The sequence below is a fragment of the Diadema setosum genome, chromosome 17 (assembly GCF_964275005.1).
Source record: "Diadema setosum chromosome 17, eeDiaSeto1, whole genome shotgun sequence".
NCBI lineage: Eukaryota > Metazoa > Echinodermata > Echinoidea > Diadematoida > Diadematidae > Diadema > Diadema setosum.
Genome location: NC_092701.1, coordinates 11254472 through 11273128, shown reverse-complemented (window position 1 = coordinate 11273128; position 18657 = coordinate 11254472). Strand labels below are relative to the sequence as shown.

General features: G+C 35.5%; 1 protein-coding gene across 1 annotated transcript in view; it reads right to left on the bottom strand.

The window, feature by feature from the left end:
* The window catches only part of LOC140241173 (FK506-binding protein 15-like), a 138244-nt gene extending 124384 nt beyond the window's left edge, over positions 1-13860 (bottom strand). The window contains 1 exon segment of the mRNA XM_072320932.1: positions 13728-13860. Within this exon segment, the coding sequence (XP_072177033.1) occupies positions 13728-13792 (65 nt within the window). The 5' untranslated portion in view covers positions 13793-13860.
* Between the last annotated feature and the right edge of the window lie 4797 nt (positions 13861-18657).

Below are 18657 nucleotides of genomic sequence, written 5' to 3'. Positions count from 1 at the left end.
TTGGAGCATTACTATTCGCAACCGATACACGCCCAAAATATGAAAACATCCGCACCAGTTAAGTCCACTAAGTGCAGAGCACAGATCTGTGTCATGAGACTTGTAATTCTTAAAATCTCATATTTCCCTTCTTTCACTTGATGCAAACTTGACTATTTGAAGTCAAAATCTGAGAAACTCCACCAGTGAATGCTGCAGAAGCAGTGCAGCAAGAGCAGCATCTCAAATTTGCGGAACCTTGAAGTACCTCTCGTTTCACTTTTTGATCTTTTCCAGCTTTTTACCGAAGCTCATGACTCACAAGCTCGCCACAGCAGGTTCTGACGAGGTGCGTAAGACGTCTCAAAAGTTCATGGGATTGTTGGGAACGTTGTCTGCCAATGCACAAGTGTATTCCTCACCAGACAGCTTGAAATATGACTTATATAGTACATGTAGTTCAAGCTGTCTTACAAGAGAGCAAATTCAAATTCATCACACTTCTATATCTATATGGCACAAGATCATCAGGAACAGAACTTCAGTTGCCTTTGAAACTGAGAATGGAGACCTCTTTCCCTCGGTTCAAGAAAGAACTCAAAACCTTTTTATTTCAGTAACTGTGCTTTCTTCCAATTGTGATCTTTTCCTGAATGAAGCAATGTGGGAGGAGGTCTTACCTTTCTGCGCCAGGAGTACCACTGTGTGACAGACATGGCGCATTACAAGACTCCACTATCATCATCATTATTATCAGACAGTTATTGATTACTGGTGAAGTTGATATTTATGCATGATTTAGGTTTTGTTTTCAGCCCTGAAGAAGGTCATTGGTTACTACATAGTTTGGTGACTGTTGACACAGAGCTCTAAATGACATTTATTTACAGGCTCAAAGTTCAACAATATATTGGCATATATTCATAAGTTTGCTCTATCATTACATAATACTAGATATCTGTTTACAAACCAAAAAAAAAAAACACCTTGTGATATATTCTGCATTAATCTAAAATGGAATTGCTTCCTTAATGATAGCAGCTACAGAAAGGAATGCTAGAGATTATAAAGATGACATTTGTGTGATTGAAAGAAAATCAACAAACATTCAACAGTGACATCACATATCAAGAAGTTTAAAAGTATGAGTTGTGCATTGTTTTGTAACATTTCATAAAGAAATTTGTACATTTCTTCCACAATGAGTGCTCACTCAATGCAGGAAGTGACAATTTCGTTCAAAGTCATCTGTGAATTACATCCTACACAATCTTCAAATGGAATCTAACCAAATTGTAATTTTCAGCAAACACAGATTTTGTTGATCTGTAAATACAAAATGTCACAGACAGCCAAAACAAGCAAAAAATATTGATATGCACATTTTGAAAGGATAATATTTCTAGCCAATTAGAGATGCATCACAAGAACCAAAGCCCTTTGATGAAAAATGGAATAAAGAGTAATAAAAGGAGACGAATACGTACATGAGGCACTTGAGATGTATCCGTAGCTATCCAAAGAAATTATTATCCGAGTTATCCAAGAGGACGAAACACTCATCCGACAAAGACATAAACTGTCGACAAGGTGGCTCAACTCCACGATGTAGATATCCCCGTTTGACAACCAGTTAGGCAAAGCAGTGACAGACTCAAGATTGCAGATAGAGAAGTGGAGGAGGTGGGTTCCTCAGACACAGAACAGGCGGAAGGACGCTTTTTCAAGTCGGCTGACGACTGTCAGTGGCTCGGAATGACTAATTGCCCAACACACAGGGAGCGAGCAATCGCTGAACGTTGCGAGGTTCATCCCCAGTTTCAGACCTGATCCCCGCGTTTATCTCGATCTGGCATTATCTAGGCCTCCCCTCGTTGGCACTCTTGTGAGGATAATGCAGAAGTAGATTGAGGCACAACCAATACATCGCTGGATGTTCCCTGTCTTTGCACCCCGATCTGCTCCTCCCATTCTTTGTTCTTTGCCCGCCTCCCCTCCCACCCTCTCCCCTATTCCTTCCCCCTCCCGACCCCCCTATTCCTTCCCCCCTCCTCTCTTCCCAACCAAACCAACCAGCCATCAGTACCATTTCCTGTGTCTCAGAGCCATCACACAGTGGTTAGCCATACCCTCTCCTTCTATCAGTCCTTCTGTCAATCCCCCTGGGGAGATTACAGGTCCATCCATGCCTTGCTTGCCCTTCACCCCTCTACCATCCTTCCATCCTTCCTTTCGCCTGCAGGTCCCAATAAAACCCTCTCTGCTCACAGGGATTTTTCAGCCGCAGGTAATCCCTACCACCGAATGCCACAAAAATCGGCAGCGCTAAACCTGTACCACAGATCCTTGGAGTATGTTCTTCTTGTCCTTGTACTCAACATCAAATCTTAAAAGAATGAAATGATGCAATCAATGTTATCTTCCTCAAAAAGGATAAAGTATTTATCTGTAATTCAATGGGGAAGCGATCTAAAGTGGGGAATGAAGCAGACACTGGATACAGTCGGCCCTGATAACGTTCAGAGACAGTATTAACAGAAATCGGCCATTTTTTTATTTTCTTTTTGCTTTTATCTGAATACTTAATTTCCATTTCCCTATACCTAGTAACACTTATACGTATTATGAAATAGCATCATGTTAATGACCAAAAATTAGAACTTAAAATTTATATAGGCAACTTCAATTTGCTTTTTTTTTTGGGGGGGGGGGGGACTAATGCTATTGTACCTAGTTTAAACACAAAATCTATTTCAGCATCCTTTTGGCATAATTTGGGTATTCAAGCAAGTATTTTTGTCCTTGTCTTCGTCTACATACATACAGTGTGTACATTGCAATGTATATTGCAATGCACAATATACACACATTGCAATCAACCTTTTTACAAACTCAAAGCATTGGGACATTTTCACTTTTCACTTTGTCCACTTTGCAGCCAGTCTCCGCTTTCTATCACTTCTTTTTCTTTTTTCTTTTTGCTGACTCCAGATGATACCTTAACTTTAAGTTGTATCAAGAGAGCAGAAATAACAATAGACATCAACATTTATCCTAACAGCACACAAAGTTTACCTAATAAACCTGTGTCATTTGTATCCTACTGCATATGTTCTGAAAGTAAGCCCCAGCGTTTTGAGTACAACATCTAATATTTGAAGTTCAAGGTAAAAAAATCCCAGACTACTTTTGTTTTCTATGAATTAATACCCTAAAATGAACACCACTGCAAAACCCGACACATTATAACAAGGAAAGGTTCCACATAAGGTTTTCTAACAACATAGTAACATGGCTAGTAGATTTGTTTTTGTTTTTTGTTTTTTTAATTGAAGTTTGCACGATTACATTCTGTGTTTTGCAGACTATACAAGATACAAACGTATACTGCGTCCTGAAAGTGTACACTGTTTCATCGCATTCAAGCCCACTGAAGCCAAAGTCGTGTACCACACAAGTGCAGGTGGTACGGTTGAGATTTCGCAGGCAATTATACAACACATCTGAGGGGGCCCCAGAGCTAGACAGGCAAGCCACTACTTCCTGCCAAAGTCTTCTGCACGTATACAATGCAGCTTATGGAAGGCAACGCCATTAGATGGGGCAAAAGTGAGTGAGCACTGTAGAACAGGAATTTGCTTTCAACCACAACATGTATACGACCCTTTCGTGAAAAACTCTAAATGTACGGTCTGTACGATGTTCAGAATTAAATTGCATTTTGTGACTATATGCTGCAATTACAGTCAGCAATTATTGTTTATATGACAACAGGAAGTTTATAATTGAAGAGTATTGAAATAAAATGTTAATGAATATTACGTCTGTATACAAGCATGTTTCTAATGGTATGGTTTTGGTTGAGAAAGGGATTCAGGTTTTAACTTTATAAGAGATAATGTGAAACTTCTTATATAACATATTAAAGATTATACAATTCAAAAAGGAATTAAAAAGCTTATCTTATTAAAACAAAGTGGTCACGTTAACAAGGCAGAGCCCACCTGTTATAAGGATATCATTGTTTGTGGATATTTCAAAACCATTTTTCATGAAATACACTTTTAATTCCTCCCAGAACTGTATGCTCTTTTACAATATTTCATGTAAATGGTTTCTAATTATCTCACAAAAGTTAAAACCTGAATCCTGATCTCAATGAAAACTATACCATCCCTTTAAAGAGCATGTTGCAATACACAATTTACAGCTTGTACCAGGCATTGAGGCAAATGGCTACTTTGGATTTTTTTTTTTAAAGTTACATAGTTATCAAAACACTACAATGGTACATGTAGCATCATGACAGGAAAAGTTCAATAAACAATCTTTGAAATAGAAATAACTTTTGCGGGATATAAATATAACTTGGGGACTTTAACTGGTTAAAGAGGCTTTCACCCCATCACCCTATTCATCAGGTGAACTTGAGAAAAGAGGAATAACAGACAACCTTGTCCAACCTACATGTTGATACAGGTAATTATCCCACTTCCTCCTACGAACGTACCTCATCAAATAGGCAGCACACATTTATAGTGCCCCCACTGTGAGTTCAGCAAAATATGCTTTTTTCTGGATGACACCAAACAAGATCTGGGGCCTGTTGCACTAAAGAGTTACATGTCTGATATCAAACACAAAAATAAATCACTCACTTTCAGCCAATCAAAATGAAGTATTTACGACTTACATTTGATTTTCTGTTTAATGCTCCATTCTTCTTCTTTTTTTTTTCTTTCATTTGAACATGTCCCTAGCAAATCAGATAAGGTGCTTCAGAATTTCATCTACTTTTATTATTAGCTATTGTACCAAGAGAAATATCGAATCTGAAAAATGATTAACAACACCTGGGCCCCGTTGCGCCAAAAAAAAACCCCAAACAAACAAACAAACAAACAAACAAAAAACAACAAAAACAAATTTAATCAATCATATGTCAGAAAATAAAACATACAGCTGTAAGTCAGATTTTCAGCCAAAGAGAATTAAGTATGCACAGACTAATGTTTGATTGTTTTACTTATGTTTGATCTCAACTTTTAAACATCCGTGCCCTAATGTATTAAAAAACCTGTCATTACCAGCAGTAATAAGTTTATACACACTACCAACGTCAGTTTGTGATGGTGGCTTGAAAGAGTTAAATTACATTTGTAAATGTAATATGTTCGGTAATGCTCATTCTAAGGTGTAGCCAAAGCTACATTGCATCTCGTAGAAGGAATTTAAATCTTTATCAGAAAACATGATGCAATTCACCTTAATTTAATGAATATGATCATGATCTACAATGTAAATCTGGGAAAGCAACGTGTCATGGAGACTTTATTGATTTGAGTGTGCTGCAGAATATTCCTATTAACATTTTATTATGCCATTTGGAAACCTACAAATGGCTTCTTGGCCATGTGACAAAGACTGGAAACCACAATTCTCTCATTAAAATGAAAGAGTTCTATCACGACTGTTGTAATACCTGATTAACAGCCATTATAGCACTTCCAAAACAGCAATCTACACGTACAGTACGTAACTGTAATGTCTGAAGATTGGAAATCTTTCTCAGATATACGTAAATTGAACTCAAGACATTGATACCATCACAGGTCAACTGCCAGTTTTTAATGTGATATACATGTACAATAAGAAACAATTACTTGTCTGTTTGGGGAAACATATATGTACATAATGAGGTACTGTATGTGTATATCAAAAAAAAGTGTTCTATTTGAAAAAGTTTATATTTCTATTAAAGGAATACATAAGGGCACTCTCCATTGTAAAAAAAAGTAATTTTTAGGGATTTTTTTCTTTGTTTCCAATGTGCATTACACCCCCCCCCCCCCAACACACACACACACCTTATGATCTTTTAGATCACTCTGATATCAAACTTTGCAATAAAATTGCTTGAAACAAGCAATCTTTTAAGCATTTATGCCAAAATGACAATTTTCAGGAGAATGTACTATGTAAATGTTTGCATGTAACGGTGGACTGACATCATAGAAAATCTAACGAGATATATTTATTGAAAATTTTGTTGTTTTTCAACTAAATTGACTAGAAAAGATAATAACAGCCCTTAATTCTATTCAACACTGTGTTTTATACCAATTCAAGACTTAGCTGTGAACAAATGTTATGCAGACTGACCAAACTCTTGCTTTTTGTACATTGGAAACATAAGGGATAAAATGACCTGACATCCCTGAAAAGTCCTGTTGTACTGTGGAAGTAGATATCTATCAACAAATTGATTACCGGTATCCATATTCCAATGTATAAGAGTGTATCAAAGTTGGTATAAGCCTTTATCAAATTTAGAAAAAAAAAACAAATATATATATATATATATATATATATATATATATATATATATATATATATACGTATATATATATATATATACGGTCATTCCTTGGACATATCAAGTCAAATGAAAATCAATAATTTCTAGATGTATACTGTACATGAAGAATGTTGAGACAATAAATGATAAATGCGGGATGACAGCTTTGACTTGTGTTTTCTGTAAAATAAGAATAAAGGGTAAAACCAGAGTTACTTGAATCTTGATAAACATAACTGTATTATTATTAGTGAGGTTTATGCTGAATGCCACTTTCTATATATATACTCTAACATCAAGCCAGAACCAAGTTTGTTATTTCAACAGTGATGCAATTTTCTGAAAATAAATTTATAATGTATATGACTAGAATCAAATTGCACTAAGTAGAGGAATGGGTTTGAATATACAGTGTATTGTACAGGGGGTATATCCCATACAAGAAGTACACTGTATTGTAGAAAAGAAGGCAAAAACACTTGCAGTAAATTGAAGACATAAAACCTGTTTTGAAGTAATCTTAAGAGACATTGACATTGGAGGGAGGTACATCTCTTTGTTTTCATCTATAACATGCATGAGTAATTTGTTAAAACACACACACACACACACACACACACACAAAACTGTAACACCCTGTACTATTGCATTACTCACAAAGTATATCCAGTCAATATTGATGAGAATGGTTCTGAAAGATCTCAATGAATCTACATACATGTGAATACACAATGCATGACCTCTAGCTTGGCAAAGTAAAACTTGGCAGAATATCAATGATATCCAAATCTCAACAAGATCAAGAATGTCTATTGCGACTGTTGAAGTGAAACTGTGATATGTGCCAATCTTACATGTACATGTCTGTAAGAAAGAGAAAGCTTGGCTTGCTTGTTCAGCTAAATGATATTTTCCTACAGGGTGGGAAAGCATTAATTCTTTGGTTTTTATTATTTATTTTTTTACACATATTAAAGGTGGTCCTGCTTGACTTACAAAATATTCAGTCCCGGTACAATGTAGACATTGAACACTCCAAAATCACCATCTGGTGATCATTCTATTGGCACCTCTGAACTTCAATGCATCCACATATCTCATAATTCATTAAATCTGAAATTAAAATCAAGCAAAGAAACTTATAAAACTTTTTAATAACTTGAGAAGAAGAAGAAGAACTTCAACATTCTACAATGTGTTGTACATTAAGAGTCAGTAATAAATCTAGCCATAGTGAGGCTTTTAAAAATTCTTCAACTGAAATACATCATTTCTGAACAATAAACCACTTCAATGAAAGAGAACCTAAGTTTTACTCTTGTAACTTATGAAACACTATTACAACTAAACTGTAAAATTTATAGCAACAGAAAGAAAGAGAGAGAGAGAAAGAGAGAGAGATCAACAGATACAGCACTAAACCACACACACACACACAAAAATGGTCTGTGGAACTTGAATGATGATTTCCCCCCAGACTACACTACATGTATTCTGAACATATCAAAACTGGGCAGGAAAAATTCTGACGTCAGAGAAATGCCCTTGGCATGTTTCCAGTGGAAGACGAGATTTCATTTAGATCCTCCTCCTCACATCCTCACAGAATTAAACACATCTATATGTAGCTGTCTGTTAACACTGACATTTGCTCACCATAGCATTAGGTACAAGTCTGCCCTTCAGTACTGTAGGTATGCTTCAGACAATTTTTCAGTGTTGCACTGCACAAAATAATCCACAGTCTGTCTGTGTATTACCAGCCAGGTTCAAGGAAAAGTGTAAAATAAACTGCAAGTTAGAATTCACATATCTGAGAGTGACAGGAAGCACACACTGATGAGTTTGATAAAAATTGCATTTGAAGCTACATTGTATGCGACACAAATCTGACCCATGCATGCGAATGGTGTTTTTGAGTGTGGTTTGCATGCTGAGGCATTAACAATGCTTTTATTTACAACAGAATAATGCATTAGCTACTTACATTGTACTACATGTAGGTGGTTGATGCATACTAGTCTAAAATATTAAGTTGCAGTTGATATTCTTGTATAATGAAATGTTTTTAACTTTCACGAAAGGCCTTTGTGTCAGAACATGAATGCAGATTTTCGTAGTTAGTACATGTATTATCCTGTAGTGAAGCTCAATGAATAAAAGTTGTCCTGCTAATTGCAATAAAAGGGCACTAATCCAAAATATTCCCTGTTTTGCAATTTTAGTTTGGCATCATGACAGTGAGCAGGTGATACAATAAGAGCAGACTAAAAAAAAATTTTAGTCATGTTTCTCAAGTTCAAAAAAGTGTGCTCGATCTTATGATTTTCTACTACCAGCATGCAGTCAAGAGTAGAAAGATTATGATTTTTGTTATCATAACAAGCATAATTATGACCATTAGTGGAAATAGTTGTAGTGAGGAGATTACTGCTATTTTCATTATAATTTCATTTTTATCATCTTTTATTATCAACACCTGATGAAATTAAGTCTCCTCTGTTAAAGTAGTACCATGTATGTATGTCACATTCCAGCCTCAGCACTTTTGTTTGTTAGTTGTCATTTTTTTTTATATATTCTATATCAAATTGAGTACTTGTACAATTGTAAATCATATGCCATATGCCACACTGCTTATGAAATGATCCTATAGAAAACAGACATGTCATAGTTCTTTGTGTACCGTCAATATTTTATGCATTCTGAACTACAAAAATGTGTGCAACTTACCCATATTGACATTGGTTTATCTGCCCTATAGCTGCTTTTGAGATTGGATGCCAATGACTTATAACTTCCAGAATGACTCTGGATGGGATCCCATTAATTTAAGAAAAAAATAAAATAAAACAAAACAAAAAACAAAGAGAAATGTGGATTGAGTGAAAGCAGCAACATTAAACACATCAGTGAAAGTTTGAGGAAAATCGGACAGTCAATGTAAAAGTTATGAATCTTTAAAGTTTTGGTGTTGGAACCACTGGATGAGGAGACTACTTGAGTTTAAGACATCATGTGTGGACAACAATGATAAAGAAAACAAAGAAAATTCAACATGCTTTCACTTTTCTAGCAAAATGAAAGAGCACTTGACTAACCACTTTCAGAAAGCGGGGGGAATAATTACTACCCTTAACATATACATGGTACAAATATGTCAGTATCAAGTTGATAGAATGTGTAATTTTCATGAAAAATTTTGTGGAAATCCCTTCATATTCTAGATATTGTTGTCCATACATGATGTCGTAACCTCCAGTTGTCTCCTCATCCAGCGGTTCCAACACCAAAACTTTAAAAATTCATAACTTTTGCATCGACTGTCTGACTTTCCTCAAACTTTCACTGATGTGTTCTACCAATGTTGCTGCTTTCACTCAATCCACATTTCTCTGTGGGTTTTGGTTTCCTTTAGCTAGTTTCATCACTGATCTCTACACGTACATGGTGAAAGTATACACACATCCAAGGAATCGTGACGGAAGTCGACCATTACTGATGAGTGTATGTTTCAATACACAACATCTGCTGCCCACCACGACAGGTGCTACATAGTCTTTTAATGTACCCAAGTGAGCAGCGAATGAAGTTTGATTCAACTGGACTACCATGTTTCCCCACACTACCGGGTCTTTAAGACATATCATACCGAAATCACTAATTGCAAATGAGAATGATTTAATGGATAGGTTCCCACCCCAGCCCCTCAATGACAGTATTTGTCACTTCCTTAAATGTTTCAAATGTCAAATATCAAGTGTCTGGCAAGAGTTGGGTGTTTTCTAACAATGCTGAATTTGGCAGTGGTTCAGAATAGCAGCATAATATACAAAGATCTATGGATGACAATTTAGATGAACTGGACTGGTACCCTTTATTTTTTTTTTTTTTACGTTGTAGTTGTTATTTACTAATCACATTGTCATTATAATTCCATTCAGACTTGAGATGAATAGGATATTTTACCTCTGACAGCTTACAGTTGTGAACCTACAACAAATTACATTAGTGTTTAAAGGGCAAGAACACCATACATTTTTTTTTTCTTTTGAAGAGGAAACTGGATAGGAGACATCTGACGGTCAGTCAAGTTTTTCTAACATTTAAAGCAACACACATGAGTGTAGCCCATACCTGACAAAAAAAGAGACAATGCCATGGTCTGAAGGAACCATGTGAAATGAAAGTGTGTCTGCCACAAGAGACAACCACAAAAATGTTGTACTTAGCATTCTTTGAATAGATGTTGGTGTGACATAATGTACTGAAAGTTATCCAATGGCATAGTGCTGTAATAATCAATACTTAGTCATGCAAACATCAGAAAAAATACCTAAAAATACAAAAGTAGGTAAATTTGATGTGGTATCACAACAAGAGAGAGAGAGAAAGAGAGAGATTAAAAAACAAACAAACATGTTTTCAGCAATACAATGGATGTTGCCCTGCCAAACCACATTAGATGATGCACAACTTAACCTTTCCCGCTTTCATTGCAAAAATATTAACTCTGGCATATGATAGGGGTCCTAAAACATTAGTTGATGGTGACCATGGATTTTAAAGAGGTACTCAATGATGCTTGTTAAAGGAAGGGAATCAGTGTCAGCTTGTCAGGAGAGACAGATGAAAAAAAAAGAAGACAAAGATTAAACATTTCAAGACTGTATTTCAAACAGGCTAACAAAGAAGATCCTGATCACACTTAATAAACGTCAAGGGAATGAATGGATGTCAATGCAATTGCATATGTTGAAAGAAATAAAATGACAGTCTGTGAAGCTGCCCCAAACAACCCCTTTTTCCTGATTCAAAATGTGACTATTGTATTTAAAGCTGTCAGATCTGTCATCTTCTTATCATACTCAAATCTCTTGATGTCACTTAAAGGATCTAGGTTCTGCGCAGTTCGTAGCATAGTTTTGTCTGTTTTAATAATTGGTGACTCAAAAGCAAACTAGCAATTGTTCCCTCTTACATCAGCACAATCTGGAAGATGTACAATTGAAAGACTAACGAACAATGATCACTTATTCTACTACATGAGGTTTATTTTTTTTTTTTTTTTAATTCTAGAGAGCAGCAATCATTTGCATTCAAAATATGTCATTAAAGGGAAGGTAAACCCAAAGAGCAATGTGGATTGAGTGAAAGCAGCAACATTAGTAGAACACATCAGTGAAAGTTTGAGAAAAATTGGACAATCGATGCAAAAGTTATGAATTTTTAAAGTTTTGGTGTTGGAACCGCTGGATGAGGAGACTACTAGACGATATGACGTATGAGTGGACAACAATACAAAGAAAATATAAAGGATATTCAACAAAAATTCACTTTTCTAGAATTATGAAAGAGCAGTGGACCAACTGCTTTCAGAAAGCAGGGGGAATAATTGCTACCCTTAACATATGTCAATATCAAGTTGATGGAATTTGTAATTTTCATGAAAAATGGATTTTTGTAGTATTTTCTTTATATTTTCTTGATATTGTAGTCCACTCATACGTCATAACCTCTAGTAGTCTCCTCATCCAGCAGTTCCAACATCAAAACTTTAAAAATTCATAACTTTTGCATCGATTGTCCGATTTTCTTCAAACTTTCACTGATGTGTTCTACTAATGTTGCTGCTTTCACTCAATCCACATTGTTCTTGGGGTTTATCTTCCCTTTAACATCTGAACAGAGCTTGTGAAGTGTTAAAACACACACACACACACCCAACAACCTGGGATTATAAAGTTGAACAGCTCCATCCAATCAAGGAGCTGAAAGAAAATGTTGCCAGTGTCACAGTGGCATAGATAAGCACTATAACTGAGTTGAACTGCACTTAAATCAAAATTCATCTAAGGCAACTAGCTTACTAAAAGCTAATTAACATACATGTAATGTTACGTTGGATAGACCAATAGCCTGCACAAGTGTATGTATGCAACAAAAAAGTATGTTGTGATGGGGTATTCAATGAATTGCAGGAAATGTCCCAAAGCATCCACACTGACTTCTGAAACTGATTGTGCTTCTTTATGTTGAAATGGCTTATTCTACACAGCCACTAAGGCCACGGAAGAAAGTTTTCGACACTGCACAAAGCATGAAAATAGGTTGTAAATGTACTCTGCCCAGGCAGAGGATCGTACACTATACTTCATCTGGAAGATAATGAAGAAGAAGCATTCAAATGTTTATCAGCAAGCTACCGAGGGACTAATGGCATTTGAATTTTCCTCTGATGAGGAATAAGGCAATGAGGATATTGCACCTCCGTATACATGCAGCCTAAGGGAACCTGCATGTGCCAGAGGCCTCGAACCAGGGACCTTACAATTGAGAGTCCATGGTGGGTCTTCTCCATTGAGCCATAATGCAATGGCTCCTCACAACATGGAATGATTCATTTGGACAAGCGACCTAAACTTGTAAGTTGTAGGCTCTCTAGTCACTACATTCAGTAGTTTATTATGCTATAAAGTAATACTGTAGCAAACCGATCCGGCCTGGCAGCAACCTCCACCATTTAAATGATTCCAATTGAACTGTGGTGTCCCATGCACGCAAATGTATGGCGAATGCATGATATGGCGATCGCTCGCACCCACCACACTATACAACTGTAAGTCTGTACAGCTGTATATCATGCATTCAGCACACACCTGCACAACTGGGACACCGCAGTTAATGGCGGGTGGGAATTCTGTAAGGTTGGATCAGTCTATGAACAATGAATAGTCATATATTTTGATGGAAATATGAAATATCATTGACATTATTGAGACTCGACTGGTCTTGCTCAAGCCAAGTGGTGCAAGAATGAGAAATTACAGTATAAATTACTGGTAACAGTACATTAAAAGTTTCTTTTCTGATCTTGTCACCGTAAAATGGTTCTAAATATGGTCAGTTCTCAGTAGATCTGACGTTCATCTAAAAATGTTGCACTGCGCACTGATCTCACACAACTCGCAAGGCATCAAATTCAAACAGCATCAAATGTGCATTAAAAATTGAAAGCACATCCACATTCCTGTAGTCATACATGATCATCATGATGATTGACACTTGTATAAAGACAATGTGCAGTACCATCCCCCTCCTTGTACTGTGTGAAAAATCTGCACAGCCTACTGTATCCTGTAAGTGCAACATCACGTTCTCCACCGCAACTCTTGAGCCATTTCAGGTCCTAACACAAACTAAGGTTACAATCTGTTCACTCCATGCGATATGATTTTCCGCCCCCAGCACACACGTACATGTATGATGTATACCGCGTATACCGCGTACGGCGGCGACCTGTGCTGTGTAATTCGGCAGCTAACCACAAACATTGTGAAACGTAGATCATGTCTAAACTACAAACGAGTATAGAAATTTCAATTTTTACCCTCCGCTCTGGTTCGGGGAAAAGGAAAAGTCTCCATCGTCGTCGTCAGTCGAGAAATTCATCATGAATTCAACGTGAATTACAAGTCACAATTCAGCAGTACCTCAGGAGAGAGATTAGCGGCTTCTTCATGTGACCTGCACCTCACCAGTAGACAACTCCTACCTTTTACGTATTTGATAAGGATCTTTAGACTTTGTGATGTAATTTGTTAATAGAACCGTGCAAAATTTGACCATATGACAAACAGTTGTTTTGAAGGTATTACATTAATATGTTTATTATTTTACTGGTCAGCTGATGATAATATTGGTAAAAAGGGGGTTTAGAAGAAGAGCTAGTATATTCAAATTGGCAACATTTAAAGGCCATTTTAATTCTGCACATGTACTTTGTTTACATTGGTGGTCTGTGGAGGAGGGGAGGGAATGCCCCTCGACCCGCCTGTCCATCTGTCCCGTTCGCGCCCCGGTCCCGACCCTAAAATCTACAAATCATGCATGGCATGAATTCACCTGCTAAATGCACCTTGCTACAACCAGCGGATATTCTCTCCAGTAAGAACATGTGTGTGTATGACGGAATTTGAAGTGTAGGAACAAAGTGTAAAATGAGTGGTACACATTGTTTACAAAACAATTTCCAATTACAAATAGTGGTTCATATTTCTTATTTTTTCTTTGCAGTACTCAGTGTATTCGTTGGGGACACTAGAAGAAATAGTCACTAAATTTGATTTGATTCAATGTGTTTGCAACTGTCTGCAGCTTGAGGATGTGTGCTTTCATACAAGATTCTTTTCTTTCGAGTAGATAAGATGATGAACATGATAAGATATTATTGAATAAATGAATCCATTATGACAATGACAAATGATGAAGATGTTAATGATGTTGACACTAACAACAATTGATAATGATCATAATAGTAGTAATGACGATGATAGTATAGTATAGTATTAAAGATGATGATGATAATGACGATGAATTTAATGATAATAACAACAATGATGATAAATTATCCCAATATATTGATAATGATGATGATAAAATCGATCTGAGATTCAAGAATAAATGATTTCTAACAACTGCAGTAAGCTACTCACGAGCATTAAGGAGTAAGATCTCACACAGGTCAAAACAAAAATAATGGGTAAACACACAGAGAGCACTTGAATCTTTGCAATCCTTACCAGCATTAACAATGCCTTCAGACAGATCTTAAAACATTAAATAAATGAGATAATGTGTATTATGTGACATGAGCAGAATTTGACATCACACAGTAGATAGGACCATCAATTAATTTTACTTTTACTCTCATTTAGCACTTACATCCATCTATCTATCTATCTATCTATCTATCTATCTATCTATCTATCTATCTATCTATCTATCTGCATATTGTATGTGATATATATCCATCTGTGCATGAGGCCCGACGCTTACCTTTGCATTCAAATCTTCGAAGCACCAATTTTTGGTCGCCTGACAATGAAAAACAAAAAAGTAATTATATTACAGATGACATAATACAATAAACCATTTTGATTATGTGAAATTTGGCATGTATAAGAAAGTGCTTCAATTAAGTAACATATTCTGTGACTAAGAAGTAAGAAAGGAAAACCTTAAAAACGAATTCATTGAATAAGATATTAAAACAATCGTAAAACATGATAATTATGTATAGTATACAAATGGGAAGATATAATTAAGGGGCTTCAAATACCGTGTGCTGTGACTAAATTCACTAAATTCAGTCTAGCACATGCAGTTTGAATATTGAGAAATAAATACTATTATGATCTCTCCATGACACCCCATAACATGTGATAATAGGTATACCCCTGTTTTCTTAAAATCTAAGATATATATTTAATACAGTAATTTCGTGAATATCATTTCTTGGTGCCCTGGGCCACTGGGACACTGGGCCACCGCTAATTGTTTTGAATTTATTTTTAGGTGAAGTTAGCTGGTCTTTTTATTTTAAAGCTCCAAACTCCTGAACATATATATTCCATAGCTTCTCTTCTCTCAACTTTTCTTATTCGGGTTTCCTCTTTGTTGTCCCTTAAAGTTGTTTCTGTCTTGCTATGTTCCCTTTATGTTTTTCTCCTCGGTCAAATGACATTGAAAATACCCAGAGGCCGTTATCAAAGTCAAGCGAATTGCTTATCGATAAGGGTCTCCTCAACCTGTATACCTAAAGATATGCCATGTTATTACATATACTATTCACATAATTATATCTTTCTGATGAGTACTCTTAATTGTTTATATTTTATGTGTCATGATTGTTTACCTTATTATACTGATTTCTTTAAAACAAGTGGAGAAAACAAAGCGAAACTGAAACAACTGCTTCTGTAATATCGAGCCTTGATGTATTATAAACTCTGCAAAAAAAAGTTTTGAAATCTGAGTTTGATCTATTTTGTTCTCCCTTTTCTAGTAATGATATGCCATCGGATGAAGAAAAAAAACAAAAAAAAAAAAACGTATTTCAGGATATGAGATACACCGAAGGTCTACTATTAGAAAGTTGCAAACTGAAAACCAGTGGTCATGAAGCGGCAACGAAGAACATCATATTCCTTTTGAATGAGTTATGTCTTGTTTTCAGGTGATCAGCCATGAATGCCAATTTCACTAGAATCCAATCTTCAGCATTCAAGCTTATACAATCAAGCATGCCAGGTAAGGTTGCCATACACATGTAGTTCAGGTTCCATGACATTTTGCTCCTGCGACAATTGCTCCCATGAAATATCTGCATGCTATTCAAAAGCCAAAAACATAAATTCTATCCACAAACATAATCCCAACCCTAACCCTAATCCTCAAATCAAACTGAATCTAAAACCCTATCACAACCCTAACCCCAACCCTGACCCTAAAACCTTGGAGAAAATAAGACCGGAGCAGTAATGTTGCAGGAGCAAAATAATGCCGTGTCACCGGTTGTTCATAATAATTATCATATGCCATTTAAAAAGCCCGCGAAGCATAGGGCAAATCGAAGATGAGATGCTTCAATATACAAATGATACACATGACAGAGTGGATCGATGAGAATGGATGCACGAGTTTAACTTACTTTTTTTTTTTGTTACCATGACAGAGTGCACTGAAGTGTACATTGTTTCTTTTTTGTGACATCATTCGTGCATATACTTTATATTGTACTTGGGAAAAAACTGTCCTTATCAGATTAAAGAAAGACAAATCGACAACTTGTGAATCATGTTTGAATCATGTTTTCTTTTTCTTTTTTGATGATAGAAATAAACAAACTATTGAATTGAATTGAATTGAACTTTGAACAGTTTAAACCCACGAGTGGATTTAGATTGTTTCCAAAGTTAAACGACAAGTGTTGTTATAACCAAATGTAACATTCCAAGACTGAAGTTAAGTGACTTACATATCTTCAAATTCATATGTGTGTATACGTATAATTTGAAGATATCTAGATGCATGAAAAAAAAAATCCACCAAAAATAGATAAACTTAAAAAAAGAGAGAAAAATATTCCCTTCAGAATGCTAAAAAATACAAAAATCGGATAAGAAACAAGAAATTTTGAAATTTCACATTTTTTTGGGAAACATTTCTTGACCAGTCCTTATAAATATTCAAATGAGCGAGTTGATGAAGTCATACCCTAACAATTTTTCATTGATATGAAATTCGGGAAAAAAAAGATTATTTTCAGTTAATACCAATAAAAGTGTGTTCCCGATGAACAGAATGTTAACTCAGATATATCTTGATCATTGGATACACTGACGAAGACTCGAGGCGGGCAGAAAATTTTTGTTAATTAAACCTTGTTAGAACTACAACTACAAATTGCGTACTCGAGACTCCTTCTTCTTCTCATAACAATAACATTCGAATTCCAACACGTGGAAAAGATGAACATTTGACTGGACACCACAGCTGCTCTCCACGAAAGACATGCACTGGAACCGACAATTAATGATAAACTTGCGCAGACAAGATCGGACATTTATTCCCAAATCAAGATATATCAGAGTTAACATTTGTTCACTGTAATTTTGATTGCTTTTAAGACAAATGTAATATATCTATGCTGCTGAAATATGAGATTTTTGTCATTTCTGTATATGAAGTGAATAAGAAATTGTGAGAGGGGAGCATGACGTCGTCAACTTGCTGATTTTTTTATAAGGACTGGTCAAGAAATGTTTCCAAAAAAATGTGACATTTTAAAACGTCATATCTTCCTTATTTCTTAACGATTCTTGTCATTTTGTATCATTCTGAAGGGAATACTTTTTTTTTTCTTTCGCAGTTGTTAAATTTTGGGGGTGAATTTCCTTTTTAACTCCAGTCGCGGAATGTACTCACGGTGAATGTGGTTATGAACAAGAATACTTCCATACTATAGATTTTGTGTATCATTTAGTTCAGAAAAGCAAAGTAAATTACCTCCTTTCTCTGATAGATTATTATTTTTTCTACTTTTTATTGATTTTCTATTATCATTATTATCATTATTATTATTATTATTATTATTATTATTATTATTATCATTATTATTGTTATTATTATTATTATCATTATTATTATTATTATTATCATTATTATTGTTATTATTATTATTATTATTATCATTATTATTATTATTAGTAGTAGTAGTAGTAGGTAGTAGTAGTAGTAGTAGTAGTAGTAGTAGTAGTAGTAGTAGTAGTAGTAGTAGTAGTAGTAGTAGTAGTAGTAGTATTTTGCACCAATAGTTTAATGATGTTGGCCTGCTGTTCCTGATTAGGTTGAGGGACATAATTATTTTGATTAAAAAAAATACTAAGGGTAAAATTGACAAAAGACTGACAAATATTATTTTGATTGTCTAAACGGCAAGGTCAGTATCCCGGGGGATGGCACTGGCGAGTACGGTC